At 41.9% G+C, this 23,453-nt stretch overlaps 2 protein-coding genes across 7 annotated transcripts in view; both read left to right on the top strand.

Moving 5' to 3' along the window:
* LOC311626431 (nuclear body protein SP140-like protein) overlaps positions 1-11,247 on the top strand; it is a 34,696-nt gene extending 23,449 nt beyond the window's left edge. For 2 of the 5 annotated variants that reach the window (XM_084891821.1, XM_084891822.1), the window contains 7 exons: positions 1,072-1,211; positions 2,626-2,673; positions 7,523-7,638; positions 8,305-8,413; positions 8,734-8,811; positions 9,022-9,153; positions 9,935-11,246. In XM_084891821.1, coding sequence (XP_084747947.1) covers positions 1,072-1,211; positions 2,626-2,673; positions 7,523-7,638; positions 8,305-8,413; positions 8,734-8,811; positions 9,022-9,153; positions 9,935-10,003 — 692 coding nt within the window. In that variant the 3' untranslated portion in view covers positions 10,004-11,246. Of the gene's footprint in view, positions 1-1,071; positions 1,212-2,625; positions 2,674-7,522; positions 7,639-8,304; positions 8,414-8,733; positions 8,812-9,021; positions 9,154-9,934 lie in introns of all 5 variants that reach the window. The other 3 variants (XM_084891820.1, XM_084891818.1, XM_084891819.1) reach the window with 3 other exon arrangements.
* A 1,473-nt stretch (positions 11,248-12,720) lies between these two features.
* LOC311626440 (nuclear body protein SP140-like protein) overlaps positions 12,721-23,453 on the top strand; it is a 42,243-nt gene continuing 31,510 nt past the window's right edge. Inside the window, exons 1-2 of one of the 2 annotated variants that reach the window (XM_084891838.1) lie at positions 12,741-12,854; positions 14,586-14,753. Coding sequence is in view for 1 of the 2 variants with exons in the window: in XM_084891837.1 (XP_084747963.1) it covers positions 12,826-12,854 (29 nt within the window). In the remaining variant the exon portion in view is untranslated. Of the gene's footprint in view, positions 12,855-14,585; positions 14,754-23,453 lie in introns of both variants that reach the window. The other variant, XM_084891837.1, reaches the window with a different exon arrangement.

The raw sequence follows: 23,453 nt of genomic DNA, 5'->3' as shown, positions 1-23,453 counted from the left end.
ATAAAACCATAACCACAATCTAATTTTAGAACCTTTTTGTCCCCCACTAAAGGAAACACCATATCTCTCAGTAGTCAATACCTATTCTGCCTCATCCCACTACCCAGCCCTAAGCAACCACTAATCTATTTTATGATTTATAAATTGACATATTCTAAGCATTTCATATCAATAGACTCATGTGACATGTGCTTTTTTATGACTGTTCTTTCACACAGCATGATGTATTCGAGGTTCATACATATAGTACCACATGTAGTATATTTCATTTTTTATTGTCAAATACTATAATAGTCCATGGTATGGATATTCAATATTGCATTTATCTAATGTTTGGGTTTTCTCACTCTTTAGATATCATAAATAATGCTATTTTGTGTCAAGTTTTTGGTGAACATATATTTTTAATTATTTTTGCTATATACTCTGGAATGGGATTGCAGGATACATGGCAATTCCATATTGAACTTGTTGAGGAAAAAACAAACTATTTTCCACAGTAATACACCAGTTCATATTCTCACCAGTGAAATCTGAGGGTTCCAATTCATCTGCATTCTCACCAATACTTCTTATCGCCGGTCTTTCTCATTACCACCATCCAAGTGGGTGTGATGTAATATCTCAATGAGGTTTTGATTTTCTTTTCTCTAATGAATACTGTTAAGTGTAACATTATCTTTTACATATAAATTAAATTTTACAATAAAAAATATTTCATATTATTTTAAAATCAGCTACCCATTTTTTCAGGGATAGAAAAGTATCTGCTCAATAAAGCCAATGAGTTGGAAGAAAATTGCTGTAATACAGGACACAGATGTTGCTTTGAAGCCATTGTGAGCAACAGGACCAGGACTTGATATTTCAATCCAAAGCAAGAAATTCCCTGGGAGGGGACTCACAGGCTGGGTTTGGGGATTCTCAAGTATGAACAGTGAGGCCAGACTTTTCTGCTAGTTAGTGATCTTGAACCTAAATTGGGTGACTTCAGCTGCAATGTAGTGGGAAGCCAGTGTCTGAGCTCTGAGGACAAAGAGGTTTCAGATTCAACTTACCCTGGTCTTACAGGATCCATGATGAAGTGTATAAGAAGCCAGGATGGAAATTGGTTCACTCTGCATGAATTTGAACTTAAAGGAGGCTACGAAACCTGTAACTGGAAAAACAACGTGCGCTGCCATGGAAAAACTCTAAAGTGGCTGATGGAGGTATTATAGTGACACGAGCTTGGAAGTGATTTTCCTGGTTGCACTCTAAGATAGGTCACTTTTTTGTCTGCCAAATATATGTTGATTGACAGCTAACACCCCAAACCCTGATATTATGCTTATCCCACACTCATAACTTAGTACATGGCAGCACATTGATTTCTCAAAGAGGCTATATTGAGGTAGACGCAGGATCCTGGAGGAGGGATAGGTCATTCTGACTCAGGTGCTTGCAGACAACTTTAGACACTGAGAAAAAGGAGGCAGTCTATGGCCAAACACGTGTGCAGAAGTCACTTCAGAAAAAGAATGGTGTGAAAACCAGAACCATAACTGATGTGGCTCTGTGGGTTGAGGTAGATAGATTGGGTGTGATAGAGCATAATCCGTCAATTGGGGTTGTTTGTGGAAGATTTAATGGAAGTCTAGGGAGTTTAAATGCATAGCACAAACAATGCAGAACCAGGAAGGTCTCCTGAGGTGGGAAGATAAATATTTAAAATAGTATCTCAGACAACATGGGGCCTAGAAACGATTTCACTGTCTTTCAGCCCAAGAAACCTATAGTTAAACTACAATGCTCAGCTCCAATGTTACCCTCTCTGAATATTCCCTGACTGACCTGCCTTGTCATTCTTTCCCTGGGCTTCCTGAACTCACTATTAAGGCCCTTATCACAGTTTTATACTTGTCCTTCCATGCAATCCTTTATTCTCCTAGATCCCTCTAGTTTTATACATCTCTGTGAGACCAACATTTTTCAGAGTGTCTTACACCCTGTAGGTATGGGATACATGCGTAATGACTGAATAGCCCTGGTGTGAGGACTTAAGCTTGAGTAGAACTGGTGGATATAGAAAGGAGGTGAGAGGGGTCAAAGAGATTATGAATAAAAAGCTCTTAAAACTTAGGGGGAAAGCACAAGAGCAAGAAAAAAAGTTCTGAAGATGATTTTCTGGGTACCATTGATTATGTAAGTCTAGGATCCCCGTCCTCCTAAAGAAGTAGTTAATCTTCTTTCTAGAATAGCAGTTCTCAACCTGTGGTTGATACCCAGTTGGGAGTCAAATGACCCTTTCACAGGGGTCACCTAAGACATCCTGCATATCATATATTTACATTACAATTCATAACAGTAGCAAAATTACAATTATGAAGTAGCAACGAAAATAATGTTATGGTTGAGGGTCATCACAGCATGAGGAACTGTATTAAAGAGTCACAGCATTAGGAAGATTGAGAACCACTGTTCTAGAAGAACTGGTGAGTAGAGGGAGATGGTGTCTCATTTAGATGCCTTGGTTTGAGCTGACAGTGGGACATCAAGTAGAAATATTTGGGAGGAGGTTGCAATGTCAATCTCACAAAACATAAACACAGGCTAACCATATGCTTGGATCTTTTTATCTTTCAGAAAAAACGTCTGCCTAAACCTCCAAGAATATATGGCAAAATAAAAAAGGTGATTATTACTTTATACAAGTGCTTATTACTACAATGCTCAGCATTGTAGTAATAATTTTATGTGTACAGCATCTTTTTATGGTTTCTCAGTTATGTATTTAACATTTCTTCCTCTTCTCCTCTCCCCTGACTTTATTTCATTTAATTAAGTTATTTATTTTGCAAGTGCCTTCAGATTTGTTCCATTGAGCATTAGGTTGTATGCAAGGTCAATCTTGAATGGTAAACCATTTGAGATGAGAATAATAAGGAGCCATCTCAAAGCTAAGTTTTAGCTATAGTTGCAGATGTTGTCAGGGAGTCCAAGTTGTAAATGCAAACATAAGTATGGAATACATAAAGACTTTTCTTAATGATGTCACAGGCTCATCTTTAACTCAACCTAGATTTTTTTCATAAATGTTACTATATTTTAACTTTAATGAAATCTGATTGGAGCAAAAGTTTGCCCACTGTCATCCAGAAGAACCTGGTCTAGTACAGAGTCTATATTGGGTCATATACAAAACTATGTACTATTTCTTAAGGTGGGAAACTCAAAACATATTTCTCTTCTGATTTTTTACATCATCTTCCAACCTTCTATAAAACATACACACAGACAAACAGAGTTCTTTCTCAAGCAGAAATTATTGGAAATTTTCACGAGGATAGTATTGTTGGAGAGGGAGCTTTTGGGAGACTGATGTGTCTTACATGAGGGTCTGACCTGGAAAATTGTTTACTTTAATGCCACCCCTTTGGCTCTACTCAGGGGCTGTGCAGGCCACCTGTCTATCCATGAAAGTGATTTCTCCCGCTATGGAAGAAGGCTATTAAGGCAACAAACACAATATATAATGTGCAGTGTAGATTCAAGACAAAGTGATGGTTTCTCTAATATTGGGCATGAATGAGAACTTGAAAAAGAGGGAGAGGTGAAAATTCTAGAACAGGTTGCACATAGCTGGCTATTGAGACTTTATATTCCAGAAATGTGAAGTCCAGGTCTTTATATTAACTGAAATTCTGGTTCTTTTGAACCTCCAGTCCTTGTGCCTGTGCCTCAAACCTTGGGACAATTTACCCACTGGGTTTATTGAAGATAAATTGTTGTTTGACCTATTCAGAGACTACTTTAAACAGCAGTTATCTCCACCATTCTCCATGTATCCAAAGTTACTCAACATGGAGTACCTAAAAGAGCTAGTACTCAAGTTCCATAAGGTTCTATCCTTATCCATGAGTGCAATACTTTGCAGAAACAAGGTTCAATTGCCTCTATATTTTGTGTCTCTTTGATCAAGAACAGAAATGACCCAAAGTGACAGATCTCAGGACCCATTACCACCTCTGTAGATCCTCTTTGCCTCCCAGAACTTATCTTGTTGGTAAAGCCTCCTAATTTCTGAAAATTTAAATGTCACTCATGGCACCACTCAATAGCTTCCTGTATCCTGGTGAGGACCACCTGTACTTTCTGGTGACAGCTTCTGTGTTTTCAAATAACCTGATATATGCCACCAAACAATCATTTATCTTATGTTAATATATACTAAAGAGATAGCATGTAATCTCTTTTCCTAAGTGAAACAATACTCATTTATTTACTCATTCAACATATAAATATTGAGTGCATAAAAATGCCCAATTTTCATTGAAGAACATTAAAATAATATCCCTGACCTTAAGGATTGTTTCAACTTCATTGTCTACCATGGAAAATTAACTACTGGAGGAAGGGGATTCTTGGCTTACACTAAAGCAATGTAGGTGTAGTACCTGGTAGTCAGCTTCCTGTGAAAAGTCAATCAGGTGCCATCTTGAGATTTTGATCACAGGGAGATGAGGATAGCTTTCTGTATCAAGGGCATTGAATTCATTTTAACTTTTGGGTGGTGTCCCAGAAGAGCTACAGGAGGTGATCGAGTTATCTATGTGGTACTTTATGGTTCCCAGAACCCTGAATGATAGATGGTCATGTCATACTACCCATGGTGAAGAGTCTGTAGGTACAATAGAAAGCAACTGCCCCAGCATGAGTGCCCTCACTCTTGTTAATATTCTTTCCTAAGATAGATATTACAGGCCAATTTGTCATTGTCTTATTATATCCTCAAGCATTAAAACCCACACTTGTTCAGGTTAAATCTCAACTCAAGTTGCACACTGGAATCACCTGAAGACTTTTGAAAAATAACATTGCCTGAATCCCACTCTTAGACAAAATCTCATTTAAATTATTCTGAGTTATGATTTGGATATTAGAATTGTTAAAATGTCTTCAGGTAATTTTGATACACAAGTTACTCATTCTATAACTTAGGAAGAATACTAATGCCTGTGCCTCAAACCAGAAAAATTTATTCAGAATCTCTGATGTTGGGACTAGGAATTTAGTATTTTATATACTCTGCTTTGACAATTCAAATGTACAGCCGGGCTAAGAAACAAAGAGCCTCAGAGAAAAGGGTTCCAAACTTGATTAAAGATTATGGATGCAAGATTCTTATGCACTACTTATATTTGTTATTTTTTTGTTCTGAAGAGAGGGTCGACACTTTCTGAAGAATGATGATGGCAATCTGTGAATCCCTACAGAGAGGAAAAGAAAAATGGCCCCAGGTCTCCATGCTAGGGCAGTCTCATACTTCTTTGGGAATGTGATTCAGGATTCTCTGGAACACTGAATGAGAACTGTTGGCAAGATGCTCCTTGAACCTTGCACTTTCTCATATATGGCCATTAATGTGTGTGTGTGTGTGTGTGTGTGTGTGTGTGTGTGTGTGTGTGAGTGAGAGAGAGAGAGAGAGAGAGAGAGAGAGAGAGAGAGAGAGAGAGAGAGAGGAGAGAGAGAGAGAGAGAGAGAGAGAGAGAGAGAGAGAGAGAGAGAGAGAGAGAGAGAGAAATAAACATATATGGGAATAATACATATATATGTATGTATTATTTATTTCAGAGAGGAAGGGATAAGTACAGAGACAGAAACTTGAATGGTGAGAGAAAATCATTGATAGGTTGCCTCCTGCACTCGCCAGACTGGGTATTGAGCCTGCAACCTGGGCAAGTGCCCTGACCAAGAATCAAACTGTGACCACCTGGTTCATAGGTTGACACAACCACAGAGCTGCACTGGCCAGGCTCACAAACTGGCCACTTGTAAAAGCAAAAGAAATTACCAGAATCCTGTTTCCCCAAGTTAAAAATTTCCATCCAAAAGTCTGGAACAAGACTCAAAATAACTTTTAGCAACTTTTCAACTTTTCATCTACTATCTGCACAAAGAGAAATAACATAGCTGTATTCCAAATTTTTGTGTCCATTTGCTAAAAGGACATTTCTGATATTTGTGTGTTGTTAACCGAGATATAATACAGACTGAGAAACAGACCACTTTTTGTTGGAACCATTTTTCAGGGTCTCAGCAGACCTGTGTTCAGTGAACCTTAGAAGGATAAAAGAACTAAGTAAGCTTAGCAATTACCATGAGGAGGATTGTTTATAGATAGAATTTTGGATGCTAGTGGGAGTATAGAGCGAGAAAGGATTCTCAGATTTGTGGCAGAAGGTGAATGTTTTATGAAATGGAAGCACCAGGAAAGAACATGTAGTGGGTGTGGGGGCAGGATAATACATTGTTTTGCCTGGATGAGTTTGGGATGTGCTTTAAGAGCCCAGAAGGAGATGCTGGGAGAGCATAGGGATGTGCACAAATGCAGAAGACAGGATGGACATCTGGGAGCTGGAGACATAGGGAATGTAACTGCAGCTTTGAGAGTGATTTGATGGAAACCTGAGGGATTCTGTCTAAATGTTGGAGGAAGAGAAGGAGAGATACAGCAATGAGGCTGATGGAGGAATGGCATGGACCACATGTATTTGGAAAAAAGAGAAACAGTCATGGCAGAGAAAGCTGGATGCTGTCATTCCTGCTTCCTCCTGCTCCTCCATGGACCGCTTTCCCTCCACCCAGCACTCATCAGTGGGTGGGCCAGTCCTCAAACCAGTCTCCTTTGTGTCACTTCAGATGGTCACAAGAGGGTAGAAATTCCTCCAGTAGACCATGGGATAGACAGGATGTTTCTATCTGAGATAGGATAATCACCAAGTTATTCTTGAACTGTCTGGGTTATCTCAGAAGGCAGAACCAGGAGCAAGCATCGTTAGATTCATATGTAAATGTTGCTTTTTATTTTTAAAAAGAGGGGGAAAAAGTGTTTTTCTGTTTTAATCATATCCTCTTCACTCCATTAATGGGGGATGCATATCCACCTGACTGGGGGATGGCAAATAAGAGCATCTGTTACCTGACAGAGGAATTGACAGGTGTTTATTAGTCACATATACTCCCAGACTGAGAAAGGAGGGCAGGGACTGCCAGGCAGGCCTCAGAGGGAGTAACCAGAGGCTGTGGAGGGTGAGGTGTGCCTTGGTTTCCCTGGAAGGTTGTGGCTGGCTCATTTGAACAATTTTGTGGGTGGCAGGGACACTGAAACCTGTAATTCCAAGATGAGCAGGGTTATACAACAAGCTCCCTTGGAAGGGTCTGACAGGTAAACAATGCTCCTTGCCAGGGGACCCTGGGTAACCCTGCTCATCCTGGAATATCAGGTTTCACTGCCCTGTCAGCCACAGAAGCTCTGGTTTTGTAGGAAAACCTTTTCTGATCACAAAGGTCACTCCTCCTGAACTTCACCACAGATCAAGAATTCTTTTTCTGAAACATCCACTTCATGCAGTTGCCTCACAGCTCAGGGGAAAGGACATAACTGTCCATGCAGCTTCCCACAGAGGCAGTGAGTTCCAGATTCCCACAGCATTGGTCTTCAGGGTCTCACTGGGGATACAGATATTGTTTTACCTTCTAGCCGGAAAACGCAGAGAAATGCAAGATCTGTGGGGATGAAGGAATGCTCTTCAAATGCAGCTGGTGTTTAGGCTTCTTTCATGGGGACTGTCACATCCCACCTGTGGACCCTAAGAGGTTGGTGAAATGTAGCCCCTTCTCCTGCAAGGACCTTCCTCCTGCTATGCACACTCCCAATACAGTCTCTCCTTGTATTCTGATGGGGGAAAGAGCAGGGTTAGAGGTAAAGGGCCCAGCGGTATGATGTGGAGAGCTGTTTAAAAATGCGATCAGAGGAACTTACTGTTCTCTTCTCACCTCTAGGAGGCTGAAGTTTGTAGCTGGGTGCTTTGCCTACATATCACTACTGTCCTTTCCAGAACTATCCCACCACAGACTCCTGTTCACAGGAGTGCAAATGTTAGTTGTTTATATTCTGTGCTTATTCAGGAAAAACAGTAAATAAAGACAGTTTCCCTTATTTTTCCATGTTCTCAACAGGTTAATGGAGGCACAAGGTCTCCACGGGTTAAGGCCCACTCTCTGACATCCAGGCATAAAGGCAGGGCTCTTTGTGCTCTCAGCACAACAAACAGGGAAAGGGGAGCCCAGCACTCACCTTGACACCATCTTCCAACCAATAAACCCATTCTGCTACTCTAGGGACCAGAGTACCACATGAGAGTCCTAGAGAATCTGGGAGGTGTCCCCTCATTCCCTGGCTGTGCCCATCTGCCATTCCCGAAAGAGCATTGGCAGCTGTGGGAACAGAGGTGTTTTGCTCACTTATATCTGACATCTCAGGAAATCTTGGAGATGCACCTTCTGCATAATAGAGGAGTCTTCACAAAGTCTGCATTGTTACAGTGAATCTGAGGTCCTGGCAAGACGGATGGGGCCTAAAGAGAAGTTGGTGAGTTATATTTGACCCAAGACATCTCCCTGCTGCTCACATGAAAAATCAAACACTCATGGGTGAGAGGAAGGGTGTCAAAGGGTGCCTGCTCTTCTGACATAGCCTCAACCACACTGAAAACTCACCAGAACCTGCTTATAGAAAACAAAATGAAACAAAACAAAAAAACAACTCAGCTATTACATGTCAGTATCCAAGAACAATCCCTGTTTGGGGAAACTTCCGGAAGACTACTGTGTTCATGCATCTGCCTAGACATGCATATGGGTTGACTCTTGCCAAACTGCTTTTCATTCACAGTCTCCTTCTTTTTGCAGAAATGTGAATTTCTACTCCTAAAGGCCTATTGCCATTTTGAGACCATCATTTTTCTAAATATTCCACATCAAAATTATGTGAGTAACAACAACAAACCATGTATACGCTCCATAATGCTATCCAATCTTGACACAGGCACTGTGAATTCTGTGATTTAAGGCCCATGGGAGGGAGAGCTTGAGCTACTTTTTCCTTTACCTTGTATTTCCTCTAGATTTTATGAAAATCCACAGAATGTACACATTGTACTTTCTCAGTAATGCTCCTATTAATATATTTTTCACCAGGCTCAAAAGGTTTCTCAATGCCTAGAAACACTTAGGACATTGGATGAAATAAAGAATAAAATAAATGGAGGATGTTATACCAAAGTGGAGGAGTTTGTGTTTGGCATGAACAACATCTTTCAGGATCCTAAGGTAAGTGGCTCTCCCTGCTTCCATTTCATTTTCTACTCATTGAGTCACTCTGCCTGCATTTCCTGATACTGGGAGTTTTTAGAGTTTCCCTTATCCTATGACAAGCCTATACAAGAAAAGATTCAGGGAGTGGCTGGGTTTTTTAATTGAGGATTTAAGTTCACCAGAGAGAGCATCAGTGAATAAGAAGTTGTCCCTGCAACCAGATTTCAGGCACCTGAAAGCTCTTTCCTCTCCTCAAAGGTGGCAGGTGCCCATTGAGAACAGTGGTGTGCTCCCTGTTCCAAACCTAAGGAGAAAATTGCTTCCTAAAGTCATGTTATCCTTCTTATCTCTCCCCCAAATATACTCAGTCGGGCCTTCCAGAGGCCGCAAACTGCAGATTTTTTTTGCCTGTAAATGAACCATATAACATATCACCAGAGGGAAATAGAATTGACAATGTAAAATGAAGATAATTGATTGTACATATTGTTATATTTGATTATCACTAAGGCCTTAGATTACTTTTCTTACTTTCACTAAAATAAATAAACCAAAGCCAATGACTAAGAATCATCCATGTAGTAATGATTTCCCATTTCTGTCTGGACAACAAGGCTTAATCATGCTCTTAGGAAACAAAAGATACAATTAGATGCTTGATTTTCTAAACTTCACCTGGTTAATGTGACTTAGGTGTTTAAGACAAGAGTCCTCATCATTTTCAATTGTAAGTTGTCTAATGACATGATATTGAGCATCATTATGTTTGTCTCTGTGTTTTGTTTTTTTTTTCCAGCACAATAACTCAGACCTAATAAAGGAGGAATTTAAGAAGAATTTCAAAGAAGTCTTTGCTATTCAGTAAACAAGTCAGAACAGTTCACTGGTGTAGTGGATACCTTGGAAAATCCCACTTTCAGGCAGATTTCTCATTCTCCCGCTGTTATGAATGTTGGCTGCTCATGCCACCTCTTCCCAATGTACTGCTTTGGGGAAAATGAAGCCAGAGTCACTTGAAGGTTACATCTCTTTGTGTTGGGGGTTCTTTCCCAGCACCAAATCTGAACTAACCATGTGAAGTGATTCATGTTCCTGTGCTCCCCAGCTATGACCACATCTTGCTTAGCATTTCCCTCCATGGTATCCTGCTTCCCTCATCCCTCCTCCTCTTGAGAGAATTCTCACAATAAATCACTAATAAAGAGACTTTATCTCAGGCTTTGCTTTTACAGAACCCAGCTTCACATAATCATATTAGCAAGCCATCCCTACGCATGGAGTTCTGAGTTGGATCACTGTCTAGTCATACTGTAGCAGGTAGAATATTGATAGGTCATGGGCTACTAAAACAGTGCAGTTGCATAAACATTCACCTGTAGGGGAAGAGGTAGTGATGCAATTGTCAAGCATTTAAAAAGAAAGAAATCGTAACTATAAGAACTATATAGTGATAGAAATTCAGAGAAGACTGAATTCTAAGATAATGGTGGCCTCTTGTGCTAAAGTCAAATCCCTGATAAAGAATGCATGAAAGCCTGAAACTATAAACCCGCTGTCTTTCAAAAGAGACCCCTGTCGCTGTTTGTAAACAGACCTTTTCCCTACCCACCATCCTGTCTGAATGAAGATAATGCAGAGTTTTCTCAGCAAGACCAACTTAGAATATTCTAGATAAGACTGTTAGCTGAAGAGATGTCTTACTCCAACAGAGCTGCAGGTCTGGCCAACATGTACTAAGAGGTGTCAGGAGATTGTGTGTGGGAGTGGATCCTGGAAAAACAATGTTAGAAGGTGAAACAGTGATGGGGGAATGCTGATATAGGCACACTCTCCTGAGCCACAGTGTTTAATTAGCCTGGCAAGGTCCAAGGGCAATGATTCTAATATGCTCTTGGGTGGCTCTTAGAGTTTTGCTATAACACAGTGCACACTAGATGAAGTGGAATAAGAAATATCAGACTTGCCCTAGCTGGTTTTGCTCAGTGGATAGAATGTTGGCCTACGGGCTGAAGGGTGCCTGCCTGTTTCAATTTTGGCCAAGGGCACATGCCCGGGATGTAGGTTCCATCCCTAGAAGGAGTTATGCAAGAGGTAGCCAATCTCATCATTGATGTTTCTATCTCTATATTCCTCTCTTCCTGTCTGAAATCAATAAAAATATGTTTTTAAAAGGAAGTCTGCCAGGCCAACAATTATAAAAGATATCCAAAAACCTTAGAAAGATGTCATGACTTCATTCTGTACAACTGGAAATTCCATCCATGTGGTTGCTGTGTCCTCTGATGCCTCAGAGACACCATCTTAACAAGGCAATAAAGACTATACTGTTGAGACAACAGCTGCATCCTTGAAATGATCAGTCCAGACTCTCCTATGTAGGTTGGAGTAATGCAGGAATGATTTACAGAGCTCAACTTTACAGGACTCCCAGCCTCAGAGTCTCCCCAGGAAGAAGGGAGGGCAAGGGGGCCAGGAGTCCTGCTGACTGATGGGCCACCTCCCATAAAGGGACATTAGTGTGGGGCCTGAGTGCTCCCACTTGGGTCCCAGGTGCCCCTCCTCTCCATTTCTGCATCCGCAGAGGTGCCAGGTCTTCATCCTCTGGGCCAGTGGGTACTGTTGCTGCTGCCAACACTCAGCATGGTGGTGGCTTAGTCAGCTTATTGCTGAGGGACAAGAAGAGAGAGGGGACACTAGGTAAGGCTGGTGTTATCAGTGTAAAATTCTGTCTGGTCCCAAAGCATCATGGAGGTCGGGAGCAGAAGACAGCTGTGCTTAACAGAGGCTCAGCTTACTAGTTCTTCTACTCCCAAAATGAGAGAGGCGCAGGGCAGGGAGAGAAAGATCCCCCATGTGTGCAGAACTTGGGCTCTTGTTGAAAAGAAAAGAAATGTTCTCAGCAGTGTATGGAATCCGTCCAGATTTGATGTTTGCTTCTTTGGGAGGAACAAAAAGACGTTCGTGGAGAGAGGGTAGAACCTTCCCCTGTATCTTAAATGAAATAGGGTGAGAACCCTTATTTATAGCTGGATGAAGTCAGGCGCAGGAGAACAAATGTGGAAGTCATCGCTCTAGAGCAGTGTTTCCCAAACTTTTGACATATGTGTACCCCTTCTATAATTTTTGTAACACTGAGTACCCCTTACACTCTTGAGAACTAGAATTAGGCGCAGCTAAGCACGGTGCAGTGCATATCCCCACCAAACTCTGGTGCAACGGGTACCCCCACCAAACTCTTCCCGTATACGAACCACACTTTGGGAAACACTGCTGTAGAGAATGTTACTTTTCCAGACCTGTTTCTGAACATTGAGACCTAAAGCGTCAGTTCTCTGCACCCTCTTAGGAAGTTGCAGCCGGTGAGGACAGTGGGATTTACAGGTGTTTTTCATGTGTTTGCACAAGCAAGGGGATTTTGGGTGTTGTTCCTGTTCCTCCCCTGTCCCTCCTTATCCTCCATTCCCACCTCCACATGTCCTGATGCCTAAGAACTACTGTGGGGCTGCAGAAAGGGGAGATATGTCTGAAAACACTCAGAAAGTTACTTTCACTTCTAATTTCCCCATTTGGGAGGAGCTCTCCCCCAGTGACTGATTGTACACACTTCCTGCTCAGGACTGGGCAGCCACATTGGATGCAGGCTGGGGACACAGGAGGGCTCCAGGCCCAGAAAGGGCCCAGGGCAAGATGATGGCCGGTGGGGGCCTCAGCACCAGGTCAGTCTCTGTCTCCCGTCCTTTAACTTTCTCTCAGGTTGTGCTGCTGCTTTAGTCTAAACTTTGGCCTCATCTTGTTTTACAAGAACACTGGTCTAAACTTTGGCCTCATCTTGCTTTACAAGAACACCCAGAGGCAATGTAATGAAATGCAGGAAGACGAGTGAGGGAATCGGATCTTTAAACTGCAGAGGGACAGCTGCTGGTGTGAGTGCAGCTGCCACAACCCACAGGACTCTTGTCTTACAGCTACTGCTCAGCTGGACTCGGCTGTCCTTTCTGATGCTTTGAGACAGTGATTTGTTATTTTCTCATGATGTCTGAATTCTCTCATTTCCCTCAGATTCCCTATGCCTTAACCTAGGCTGTCCCAAAGTGGATACTTTAGAAAATATAAAAATCTGGGTGCCTGAACTGGGGAAGGACCGCCCGGGCTTATTCCCATCTCTGGCTAGGGGGCAGGGTTCTTCCCTCAGGGATCTTGATCTAAGTGATTACATTAGTGGTTCTCAATCTTCCTAATTCTGCCACCCTTTAATACAGTTTTTCATGTTGTGGTGACCCCCAACCATAAAATTATTTTCGTTGCTACTTCATGAATATAATTTTGCTAATGTTATAAATCGTAATGTAAATATCTGATATGTAGGATGTCGTAGGAGACCCCTGTGAAAGGGTTGTTCGACCCCCAAAGGGGTGGCGACCCACAGGTTGAGAACCACTGGACTAGAGGAAGAGGAAAGACAAGACAGGAAAGAATAATGCAGGCTGAGTAGTTTCATCTGTACTTTGAATTTCTGCTTTTTTATATTTTTTATTATTTTTTAATTCAATAAATCTTTATTGTTCAGCTCATTATAATTGTTCCTTTTTTTTCCTCCATAGCTCCCATCCACCAGGTTCCCACCCCACCCTCTGCCCTTACTCCCCTTCCCCCCTCATCCTCATCCATAGGTGTACGATTTTTGTCTAGTCTCTTTCCACACCTCCCACATCCCTTTCCCCCTGACAATTGTCAGTCCACTCCCTTTCTATGCCCCTTATCTATTATATTCACAAGTTTATTCTGTTCATCAGATTTTTTTTTATTTACTTGATCTTTAGATTCACTTGTTGATAGATATGTATTTGTTGTTCATAATTTTTATCTTTACCTTTTTCTTTTTCTTCCTCTTCTTAAAGAATACCTTTCAAGATTTCATATTATACTATAATAGTTTGGTGGTGATGAACTCCATTAGCTTTTTCTTATCTGTGAAGCTCTTTATCTGCCCTTCAATTCTGAATGATAGCTTTGCTGGGTAGAGTAATCTTGGTTGTAGGTTCTTGCTGTTCATCACTTTGAATATTTCTTGCCACTCCTGTCTAGCCTGCCTGCCTCATCACCCCTAATCACTCACCTTCCTGCCTGATTGCCCTTAACTGCTCACCTGCCTGCCTGATTACCCCTAACCATTCATCTGCCTGCCTGATCACCCCTAACTGCCTCTGGCTGCCTGCCTCATCACCTCTAACCACCTCTGCCTCGGCCCACACTATGGCAGCTTTGTCTGAAAGGACATCAGGAATGATTTCCAGAAGATGATTCAGCTGTCCAGTCTATTTAGCATATTACACATTTATTATTATAGACTAGAGGCCTGGTGTACAAAGTCAGTTACCAGGGGAGGGGTATGGATTCCATTGCTCAATCAAACCTAACATTCCAGCTTTTTTTGTTTTATAAAATAGGAACAAAGGTCATATCTTCTATATTTACCTCCTGCTGGGGGTGACATCAAGATCACAGAGGGATGGACTTTGATAGTAGTCAGCTGGACGAGAAGTCAAAGCAGCATGATTTCCCCAAAAGACTGGTTTGTGAGAGCTTGAAAGCGGTCCTGCTGAGTGACTTGGGAGGTATAAGCTGGTCCTGAGACTGTCACAGTGTCACTTGTCTGGTTTTGCTGTTTTCTGGGCCTGGAGCTGAAATACAACTGAGTCCTAGATATTATCTTAGGGAGGAAAAGATCAGAGGTCTTATTTGCCTAACTAGTTATTTGCTAGGGGTAAATAACTAGTTATTTACTCTGGGGGTAAGGTTCTTATTTTCTCAGTTTTACCCCCTTTCTGCTCTGGTGAGTTTCTACACCTGTACCTGGCCCATATTCTTTGCTTTTAGAATCAGAGGGATGATGGGGCCTGGGCACAAAAGGAGGTTGTGATAGAGTCCAGGGGTGATATTTCCTGAGTACAGTAGGGCTCATAACCTGGTGGAGACAACCTATTTTTATAATTTTAGTATTATTGAGGCAAAAACTAGAAGAACAAGAATTATGACAAAAGGTCTGCTGGAGGGAAAGAGACATTAGTTTGGAGGGTTGTAGTTTAATTACCAAAATAAGGTTTATTCTCAAATCATTTACTCTTAAGTGTCCTTGGTTTAGGGAAGATAAGATTTTCTAGATGTCTTCAAACTGCTTGATATCTAGATTTTCTAGATGGTTGCAAACTGTTGTTATACTATCTCAGTTTCCCTGTTCTGCTTGTTTTAACATTTCTCCTATAACTTTGAAGAACATTCTTACAACTTTAACTCACTCTCTTTTTTCCCTTCAGAATGCATGTCCATGCCTTATCCTTCTACTGTCAACTCTTAAAAACCTTAATTTTCCAATGATAACCAAAAAGTAAACAGCCAGCATTTCTCTCTCTTTTTAAATTGTTTTTTTATTGTTTAAACCAGTGGTTCTCAACCTTCCTAATGCCGCAACCTTATAATAAAGTTCCTCATGACCCCAAACCATAAAATTATTTTCATTTCTACTTCATAACTGTAATTTTGCTACTGTTATGAATCATAATGTAAATATCTGATATGCAAGATGTCTTAGGTGACCCCTGTGAAAGGGTCGTTCAACCCCCAAAGGGGTTGCGACCCGTTGGTTTAAACTATTACATGTCTCCCATTTCCCGATTGACACCCCCTCCCTGCCACTTCCACCCTTAGGGCAAGCCCCCACCACCCCAGTGTCTGTGTCCATTGGTTATGCTAATATGCATGCATACAAGTCCTATGGCTGATCTTTAACCCCCTTTCCCCTGCCTTTTGTCTCTGGATCTATTTTTGTTTTGTTTTTTGTTTTGTTTTTTTTTGTTGGTTTTTTTAAAATATATATTTTATTGATTTTTCACAGAGAGGAAGAGAGAGATAGAGAGAATCATCTATGAGAGAGAATCATCAATCAGCTGGATCTATTTTTGTTCATCAGTTTATGTTGATCATTATATAGAGGCCCAATACATGAAATTTGTGCATGGGGGGTGTCCCTCAGCCCAGCCTGCACCCTCTTCAATCTGGGACCCCTTGAGGTGTTGGGTCTAAACGGACAGTTGGACATCCCTCTCACAATCCAGGTCTGCTGGCTCCCAACTGCTCACCTGCCTGCCTTCCTGATTGCTCCTAATCATTTCTGCCTGCCAGCCTGATCAGCCCCTAACCACTCCCCTGCCAGCCTAATTGATGCCTTACTATTCCCATGCCAGCCTGTTTGCCCCCAACTTCCCTCCTCTGCTGACCAGATTGCCCACTAATGGCCTCCCTTGCAGGCATGGTCCCTCCCAACTGCCTTCCCCTGCTGGCCATCTTGTGTCCACATGGGGGCAGGATCTTTAACCACATGAGGGCAGCCATATTGTGTGTTGGAGTGATGGTCAATCTGCACATTACTCTTTTATTAGATAGGATAGAGTCATGGTGCATGGATGAGGGTCAGCTGGTTTGCCCTGAAGGGTGTCCTGGATCAGGGTGGGGGTTTCCTGGGGGTGTGGAGTGGCCTGGGTAAGGGGCCTGTGGTGGTTTGCAGACCCGCCACACCCCCCAGCAACCCAAGCAGAGGCCTTAGTATCTGGGATTTATTTATCTTCTACAATTGAAGCTTTGTAGCCTGGAGTGGAGCCAAGCCTCCTGCTCTCTCTGCGGTGGCAGCCATTTCTGTTGGAATTTATTTACCTTCTATAATTGAAACTTTGTAGACTTAAGCAGACGTCAAATCAGGCCAGGGTTACAGAAGCTTGGCTTCCTCCATTGTCCGGGTCAACCCTAGCCTCCTGCTCTCTCCAGCTCTGTGGCTGCCGCCACTTCTGTTGGGATTTATTAAGGTGACTGACCAGACGTCCAGCTTTTGGCGGGATAGTCCTGATTTTTAACAATTTGTCCCATGTCCTGCGGCATTTTAAAAAAGTCCCAATTTTTTAAAAAGAATCTTTTAAATATTTTGGACTTCTTTAAAACGCCTCGGGACGCGGGACAAATAGTTAAAAATCGGGACTGTCCCGCCAAAAGTGGGACGTCTGGTCACCTTAGATTTATGTATCTTCTATAATTGAAACTTTGTAGCCTTAAGCAGAGGCCTGGGCTGGCCAGGCTGTGCGGAAAGCTTGGCTTCCTCAATCTCTGGGGAAACCCAAGCCTCCCTTCTGCTTGCACTGTGGCCATAGCCATCTTGGTTGGGTTTAATTTGCATACTTTCTGCTGATTGGCTGGTGGGCATGGCTTGTGGGTGTAGCAGAGTGGTGGTTAATTTGCATATGACTCTTTTATTAGATAGGATATGAGTGAGGTCATGTGATATTTATCTTTCTCCAACTGGCTTATTTTGCTTAGCATAATGCTCTCCTGTTCATCCATGCTGTTTCAAATGTAAACATTTTTTCTTTTTAATAGTAGTATAGTATTCCTTTGTGTAGATGTACCACAGTTTTTCTAATCCACTCCTCTGCTGATGGACACTTAGACTGTTTCCAAATCTTAGCTACTGTAAATTGTGCTGCTATGAACACAGGGGTGCATATATCCTTTCTGATTGGTGTTTTTGGTTTCTTGGGATATATTCCTAGAAGTGGGATTACTGGGTCAAATGAGAGTTCCATTTTTAATTCCATACTGTTTTCCACAGTAGCTCCACAAGTCTGCATTGTCACCTGCAGTGCACAAGGGTTCTTTTTTTCCACATCCTTGCCAGCACTTGTCTGTTTTGTTGATTTGTTGATTTGTTGATGATTGCCATTCTGAGAGGTGTGAGATGGTACCTCATTGTTGTTTTGATTTGCATCTCTCAGATAATTAGGGACTTTGAGCATGTTTTCATATATCTGTTTGCCTTTTGTATTTCTTCTTTTGAAAAGTGTCTATTTAGGTCCTTTCCTGTGTTTTGATTGGAATGTTTATCTTCCTTTTGTTAAGTTGTATGAGTTCTCTGTAAGTTTTGGAGATTAAGCACTTATCTGAAATAGCATCTATTTCTAACTTGGTCCCTGGGTGGCAGTGTTTCCGTATTAGTTTTCGGGACCAAATGGCCCCTCAACCCAGTCCCCCAGGTCTCTCTGGGGGGGTATTTAGAATCTTCCTTTTCCTGCTGTGCTTAAGACTGGGCACAGCTGTACTGCTAGGAGGAGTCTAGTTTTCAGGAGAAAAATGTCTATTCAGGGTTGGAGGGATGGACTGTCCCTGATAGTCTCCCCCTGTTCTGCTCCCCAGTTTCCACAAAAAATCAGCTTCCCCTGCTATCTCAGTGAGTGTTTTTAATTGAAAGAACCTATGTACTGGGTTTAGCAAGTGAAAGCAAAAACATTATAAAGACAGAGCAACTGCACCGCCTCGTGCCTCTCTCTCCCGGTCACTGTGTGGCCGGTGTAGAACTTCAGGGTGCCTTTCTGGGCACAGCCTCCCATGGCTGTGGGATTAAATTTATAGTCCCCGCTGCCAGCAGCCCAGTGCACTCCCTTCCACATTTGAGGGTTACACTGACTCCAAGGAATGGGGATTTGATGCCTTTTGTATTTTGATGTATTTTGTATTTTTATTAGATAGGATATGAGTGAGGTCATGTGATATTTATCTTTCTCCAAGATTCTAGTCCCAGCTGTGCACATTTCTCCCTCCAGCCCAGATCCTTGATGCGATCTCTGATCTTTCCATCCACAGATTGCCTCACCAGCTGTGTTTAATTCACCAATTTCAGGTGGATGTTATTCAATTCAGCTGTTTCTTCTATCTGCTCTGTGAGAAGGTGCAGGACCTGTTCACCTATAAGGCTGCCATCTTGTCTCCCCCCGGACAAAATTTTTAGATGCCTGCAGCTGAGGAGGCTGGAGTCTCAGTGCTCATGGGTTCAAAGCTGAGGCAGCTGGTCCCTAGGCATTGTGGCTGTAGGATCCTGGGTGGTATACAAGGTCTCCCTGGTTGAAGGTAAGGCTGGGCTTCTGATCACAGCTGCTCTCCCCTTCAAGATGGTGCAGTCTCTGTGGCAGAGCCAGCTTCCCTGGAAGGGATTTCAGCTGTAGCAGAGACTGTCCAGCAAAGGGTGCCTGGTCTGCCAGTTCCCAACTGTTCTATGGAATATAACTGTCCTGCACTCACACATATACACACACACACCCTGCATGTCCACGCACTCCCCTTTCACTCTCTCTCACTCACACCATCTCCCTCACTGCTGTCCTGTCGGCTGCCATCTTGCATCCTCTCCAGCCAGTATTTCTTAGACTGACATTTATGAACATTCTCACTTTCAAGAAACATACCTTTAACAAATCACAAAACATTACATTAACAGTTCTAAATCTATTTTTATAGATTTTCTGTAACAAAATCTAAAATCAAGTGAACTTAAAACTTATTAAAAAATATTCTGGTGTTTATCATTTAACCCAGCAATGCTCCAAAGCTTTTAAGTTGCCAAAGAAGACTTTGGAAAATAATGTATAGGCCTATGAGGCTGGAGAAATGGCTGAGGGGGAAGGGAGCAGACCCTACAGCCTGTTCTAGGACTGCAGTTTCCAAACATCCAACCACTTAGATTTAAAACTGCCATGTTTTCCCTTAGAGATAACATGCTAACGTTTGAGGGATAATGAGTTTACTTCTCATAGTAGCTGCACTGTTAAGTAAGCATTTGCAGTTTTAGTAAAGAAACTGTTCTTTGGGAAGGGAGAGGGTAAGAAAGTTCTGAAGTGAGAGCAGTTTTTAGAGCATCAAAGGGGTGAGAATGCTGGCCATGGAACCTAAAGGCTCACTGAGGGTCCCCTCACCATGTCCTAGAAGGGCTTTGTGAGAAGACTAAAGTTGGGAACTCAGAGGCAAAAGTACTCAGCGAGCCCAAGAAAGGAGAACATTTCTTGTCCAGAGGAGAGGAGAAGTCATGGAGGAGATTAGGAGATAAGGCTTTTACAATCCAAGGAATGGCTTGGCCTTGTGGGCTGAGAGAGTGAAGCTGAGGTAGTTGACTGTGGTTTAGGAGAATTGGGCTTTCTGAAGGCATGCACAGTAACTCCAGTTGGGCATCACCATAGACAAAAAAAGAGTGGGTGTGTAGTAAGATGCAGTATAGAGGTGAGGTAACTAATGGCTGTGAGATTAAGACTGAGGAGGGGACAAGGGTCCCAGCAAATTTTGGAAGGGAAGAATAAGTGGTACCAGTGTCAATTAAAAAGGAGATCAGCTTACTTGCCACCATAATCATTACCCGAGGTTCTGTCCTGTTGATGTAAGTCTGTGGGGACTTATCATGGCCTGCACAACTTTAGTCTTTGGTGGCCAGTCCTAAGAGGTCTGGGAGCTCCAAACCAGATTCAGGGAGTGGCCTTGCTGAGGTCCAAACTGAAGGGACCAGACTACAGTCTGATTTTCAGTGACCTTCCCTTCCATCCCTTGGGCAAGACACAGGTGGAAATCTTGGGTTTGAGCAGGACTTGTTCCACTGTCCTTCCTTGTTGCATTTGAAGCGTGAGTCCAGAGGAGGCTTAGCTCCTGACTTCCCCTTTGTTTGGAGTTCGTGAGAGTGGTGGCTAGGAGCTGGAAGACCTCCATCTGAGCCTCAGCCTTGGCTTGATCTCACCTTTGTTTTTAGATTTGGGTCTCCTCATCTCTATTATTAAAGACCTTAAAGGCCAGGTTGGTTAATGAGGTCTTTTGAGGGGTTTGTGGATCTATGTCTATTTTTCAAAGTTTGAAATTTTCAGGAACCAGGATTTGACTATATTTCCCTTTTTCTTTTCTTCCCTTTTTTCAAAATAGCCTCTAACTGCAAGATCATTTTTGTTTTGTTGTTGACATCTGCATGCTGTAACTTGCCTGTTTTTTATTTTAATAACTTTTGTGGCACTTTGTCTTCCTTGTATCTCTTGTTGAATTCCATTTTTGATCCTGTGCCTTTCAATAGCACCATGGTTTTATTTACATTTAGCGTTTTAAATATGTTTTTCATAATTTTTATCCTGTTTCAATTTTTATACTTACTGTTTTTGTCTCAAAATGCAAGCTGTTTTCTTTATATATTTTACTGGAGTCCTGGTGCACAAAATTTGTGTGGGGGTGGGGGGAGTCCCCTCAGCCCAGCTTTCACCCTCTCCAATCCTGGACCCTTTGGGGGATGTCTGACTACTGGGTTAGGCCCGATCCTGCAGTCAGACATCCCTCTCACAATTCAAAACTGCTGGCTCCTAACTGCTCACCTGCTGCCTGCTTGATCACCCCTTACCACCTCTGACTGCTGGCCTGATGCCCCTAACTGCTCCCATGCATGCCTGATCACCCTGACTGCCTCTGCCTGCTGACCTGATCACCCCTATTGCCCTCCCCTGCTGGGGACTTAACTCTGGTTCCCATGGCGCACCCCAGTCTCTGACAGGAGGAAGATTTTCATATACATTTTACTAATTTTTTTTTATCTCTGATACTTCTATTATAAAGAAAGGGAAAATAACAATATTAAAATATTTCCTCTAATTAATTTCCTTTTGATGTGCATGAATTTTGTGCACTGAGTCACAAGTCTCTAAATAAAAGACAACATAATAACATAAATGAGCCATAAACCTGAACAAACACTTCATGAAAGAAAGAATATAAATTCCCAATAAGCATATGAAATTGTGTCCAACATCATCAGTAATCAAATAAATATTTTTTTAAAAACTATATGGGCTACCACATCACACGTTGGAATAATTAAGTTAGAACAGCTATTTCTAATAGACTTTGAAAAACAATTTGACATTTTTGAAACAGTTAAACATGCAACCCAGTAATTTCATTCCTAATTATATACCCAAGGGAAACAAAAACATACTACCAAAAGGTTTATACAAGAACAGCAGCTTGCCGAGACCGGTTTGGCTCAGTGGATAGAGCGTCGGCTTGGGGACTGAAGGATCCCGGGTTCTATTCCGGTCAAGGGCATGTACCTTGGTTGCGGGCACATCCCCAGTAGGGGGTGTGCAAGAGGCAGCTGATCGATGACTCTCTCTCATCGATGTTTCTAACTCTCTATCTCCCTTCCTCTCTGTATAAAATCAATAAAATATTAAAAAAAAAAAGAACAGCAGCTTTATTTAAATGAATCCTAAACAGGAATCAATCCAAATGTCCATCAACAGAAAATGACTAAACAGATGGTAGTATACACACTGAACAATAAGAGGCACAAACTTCTAATCACCTAACAACACGAATGATGGGCAAAAGAACTCAGACATATAAATATACAGGATGTATTATTCCATCTATGAAATTCCTGGTGCTAGAAAGGAGAGCAATGTTTGCAACACGTGGCTCCAGGTGGTCAGAATGCAAGTTGAGGGATGAAGGGTACATTGCACTGTTCTTCGTTATACAAATGACAGTGTTCACACCGTATCTCCCTTTCAATCTCCACCAGCTTTCAGATTCCATGTATCTACACTGAAAACTATAAATACTCAGCTAAAATTTGCTAAGAATTGATATCATAACCTCAGGGCACACTGGTTGCTTTCATGACTAAAGGGAGCAACCTTTGCTTTTAATAGCAATTACTAGTATACTCTTCTGACCATTTTTGTTATTGTTGTTGTTGTTGAAATCTCTCATTTGTTCATTGGCTCCTGCCATTCTCTTTGTCATTGTGAAACCAATTTGTTAATTATCATTTAGTGGCATTTTAATAAGAGAGAAACACAAATGTTTCTCTTCAATCTCTTATCTTTACACAGAAACTTGTTTTAATAAAGTTTGACAAAATAATGTGACATTATTCCAAAATGTATATTGTGTACCAGAAAGAGCCAATAATTTTTTTCTAGTTCCAAAGAGGAGCTTAGGAGTCTTCATAACTTAAGGAAAATAAAATATCTATTAAAACATTATTATCAGCCAAAACCAGTTTGGCTCATGGATAGAGCGTCAGCCTGCGGACTCAATAGTTCCCAGTTCGATTCCAGTCAAGGGCATGTACCTTGGTTGCGGGCATGTCCCTAGCATGGGGTGTGCAGGAGACAGCTGATCAATGTTTCTCTCTCATCGATGTTTCTGGCTCTCTATCTCTCTCCCTTCCTCTCTGTAAAAAATCAATAAAATAAAAAAAACCATTATCAGACTGGCCAGTGTGGCTCAGTGGTTGAGTGTTGACCTATAAAACAGGGAGTCAAGGTTCAATTCCAGGTCAAGGCACATGCTGGGGTTTCAGACTCAGTACCCAGTAGGGGGCATGCAGGAGGCACCCAATTAATGATTCTCTCTTGTCATTGATGTTTCTATCTCTTTCTCCCTCTCCCTTACTCTCTGAAATTATTAAAAATATA

Source organism: Pipistrellus hanaki, assembly GCF_964339955.1.
Source record: "Pipistrellus hanaki genome assembly, chromosome: 8".
NCBI classification, from domain to species: domain Eukaryota; kingdom Metazoa; phylum Chordata; class Mammalia; order Chiroptera; family Vespertilionidae; genus Pipistrellus; species Pipistrellus hanaki.
Note: the sequence above shows the minus strand (reverse complement) of the source record. Positions and strands in the feature narration are given on the sequence as shown.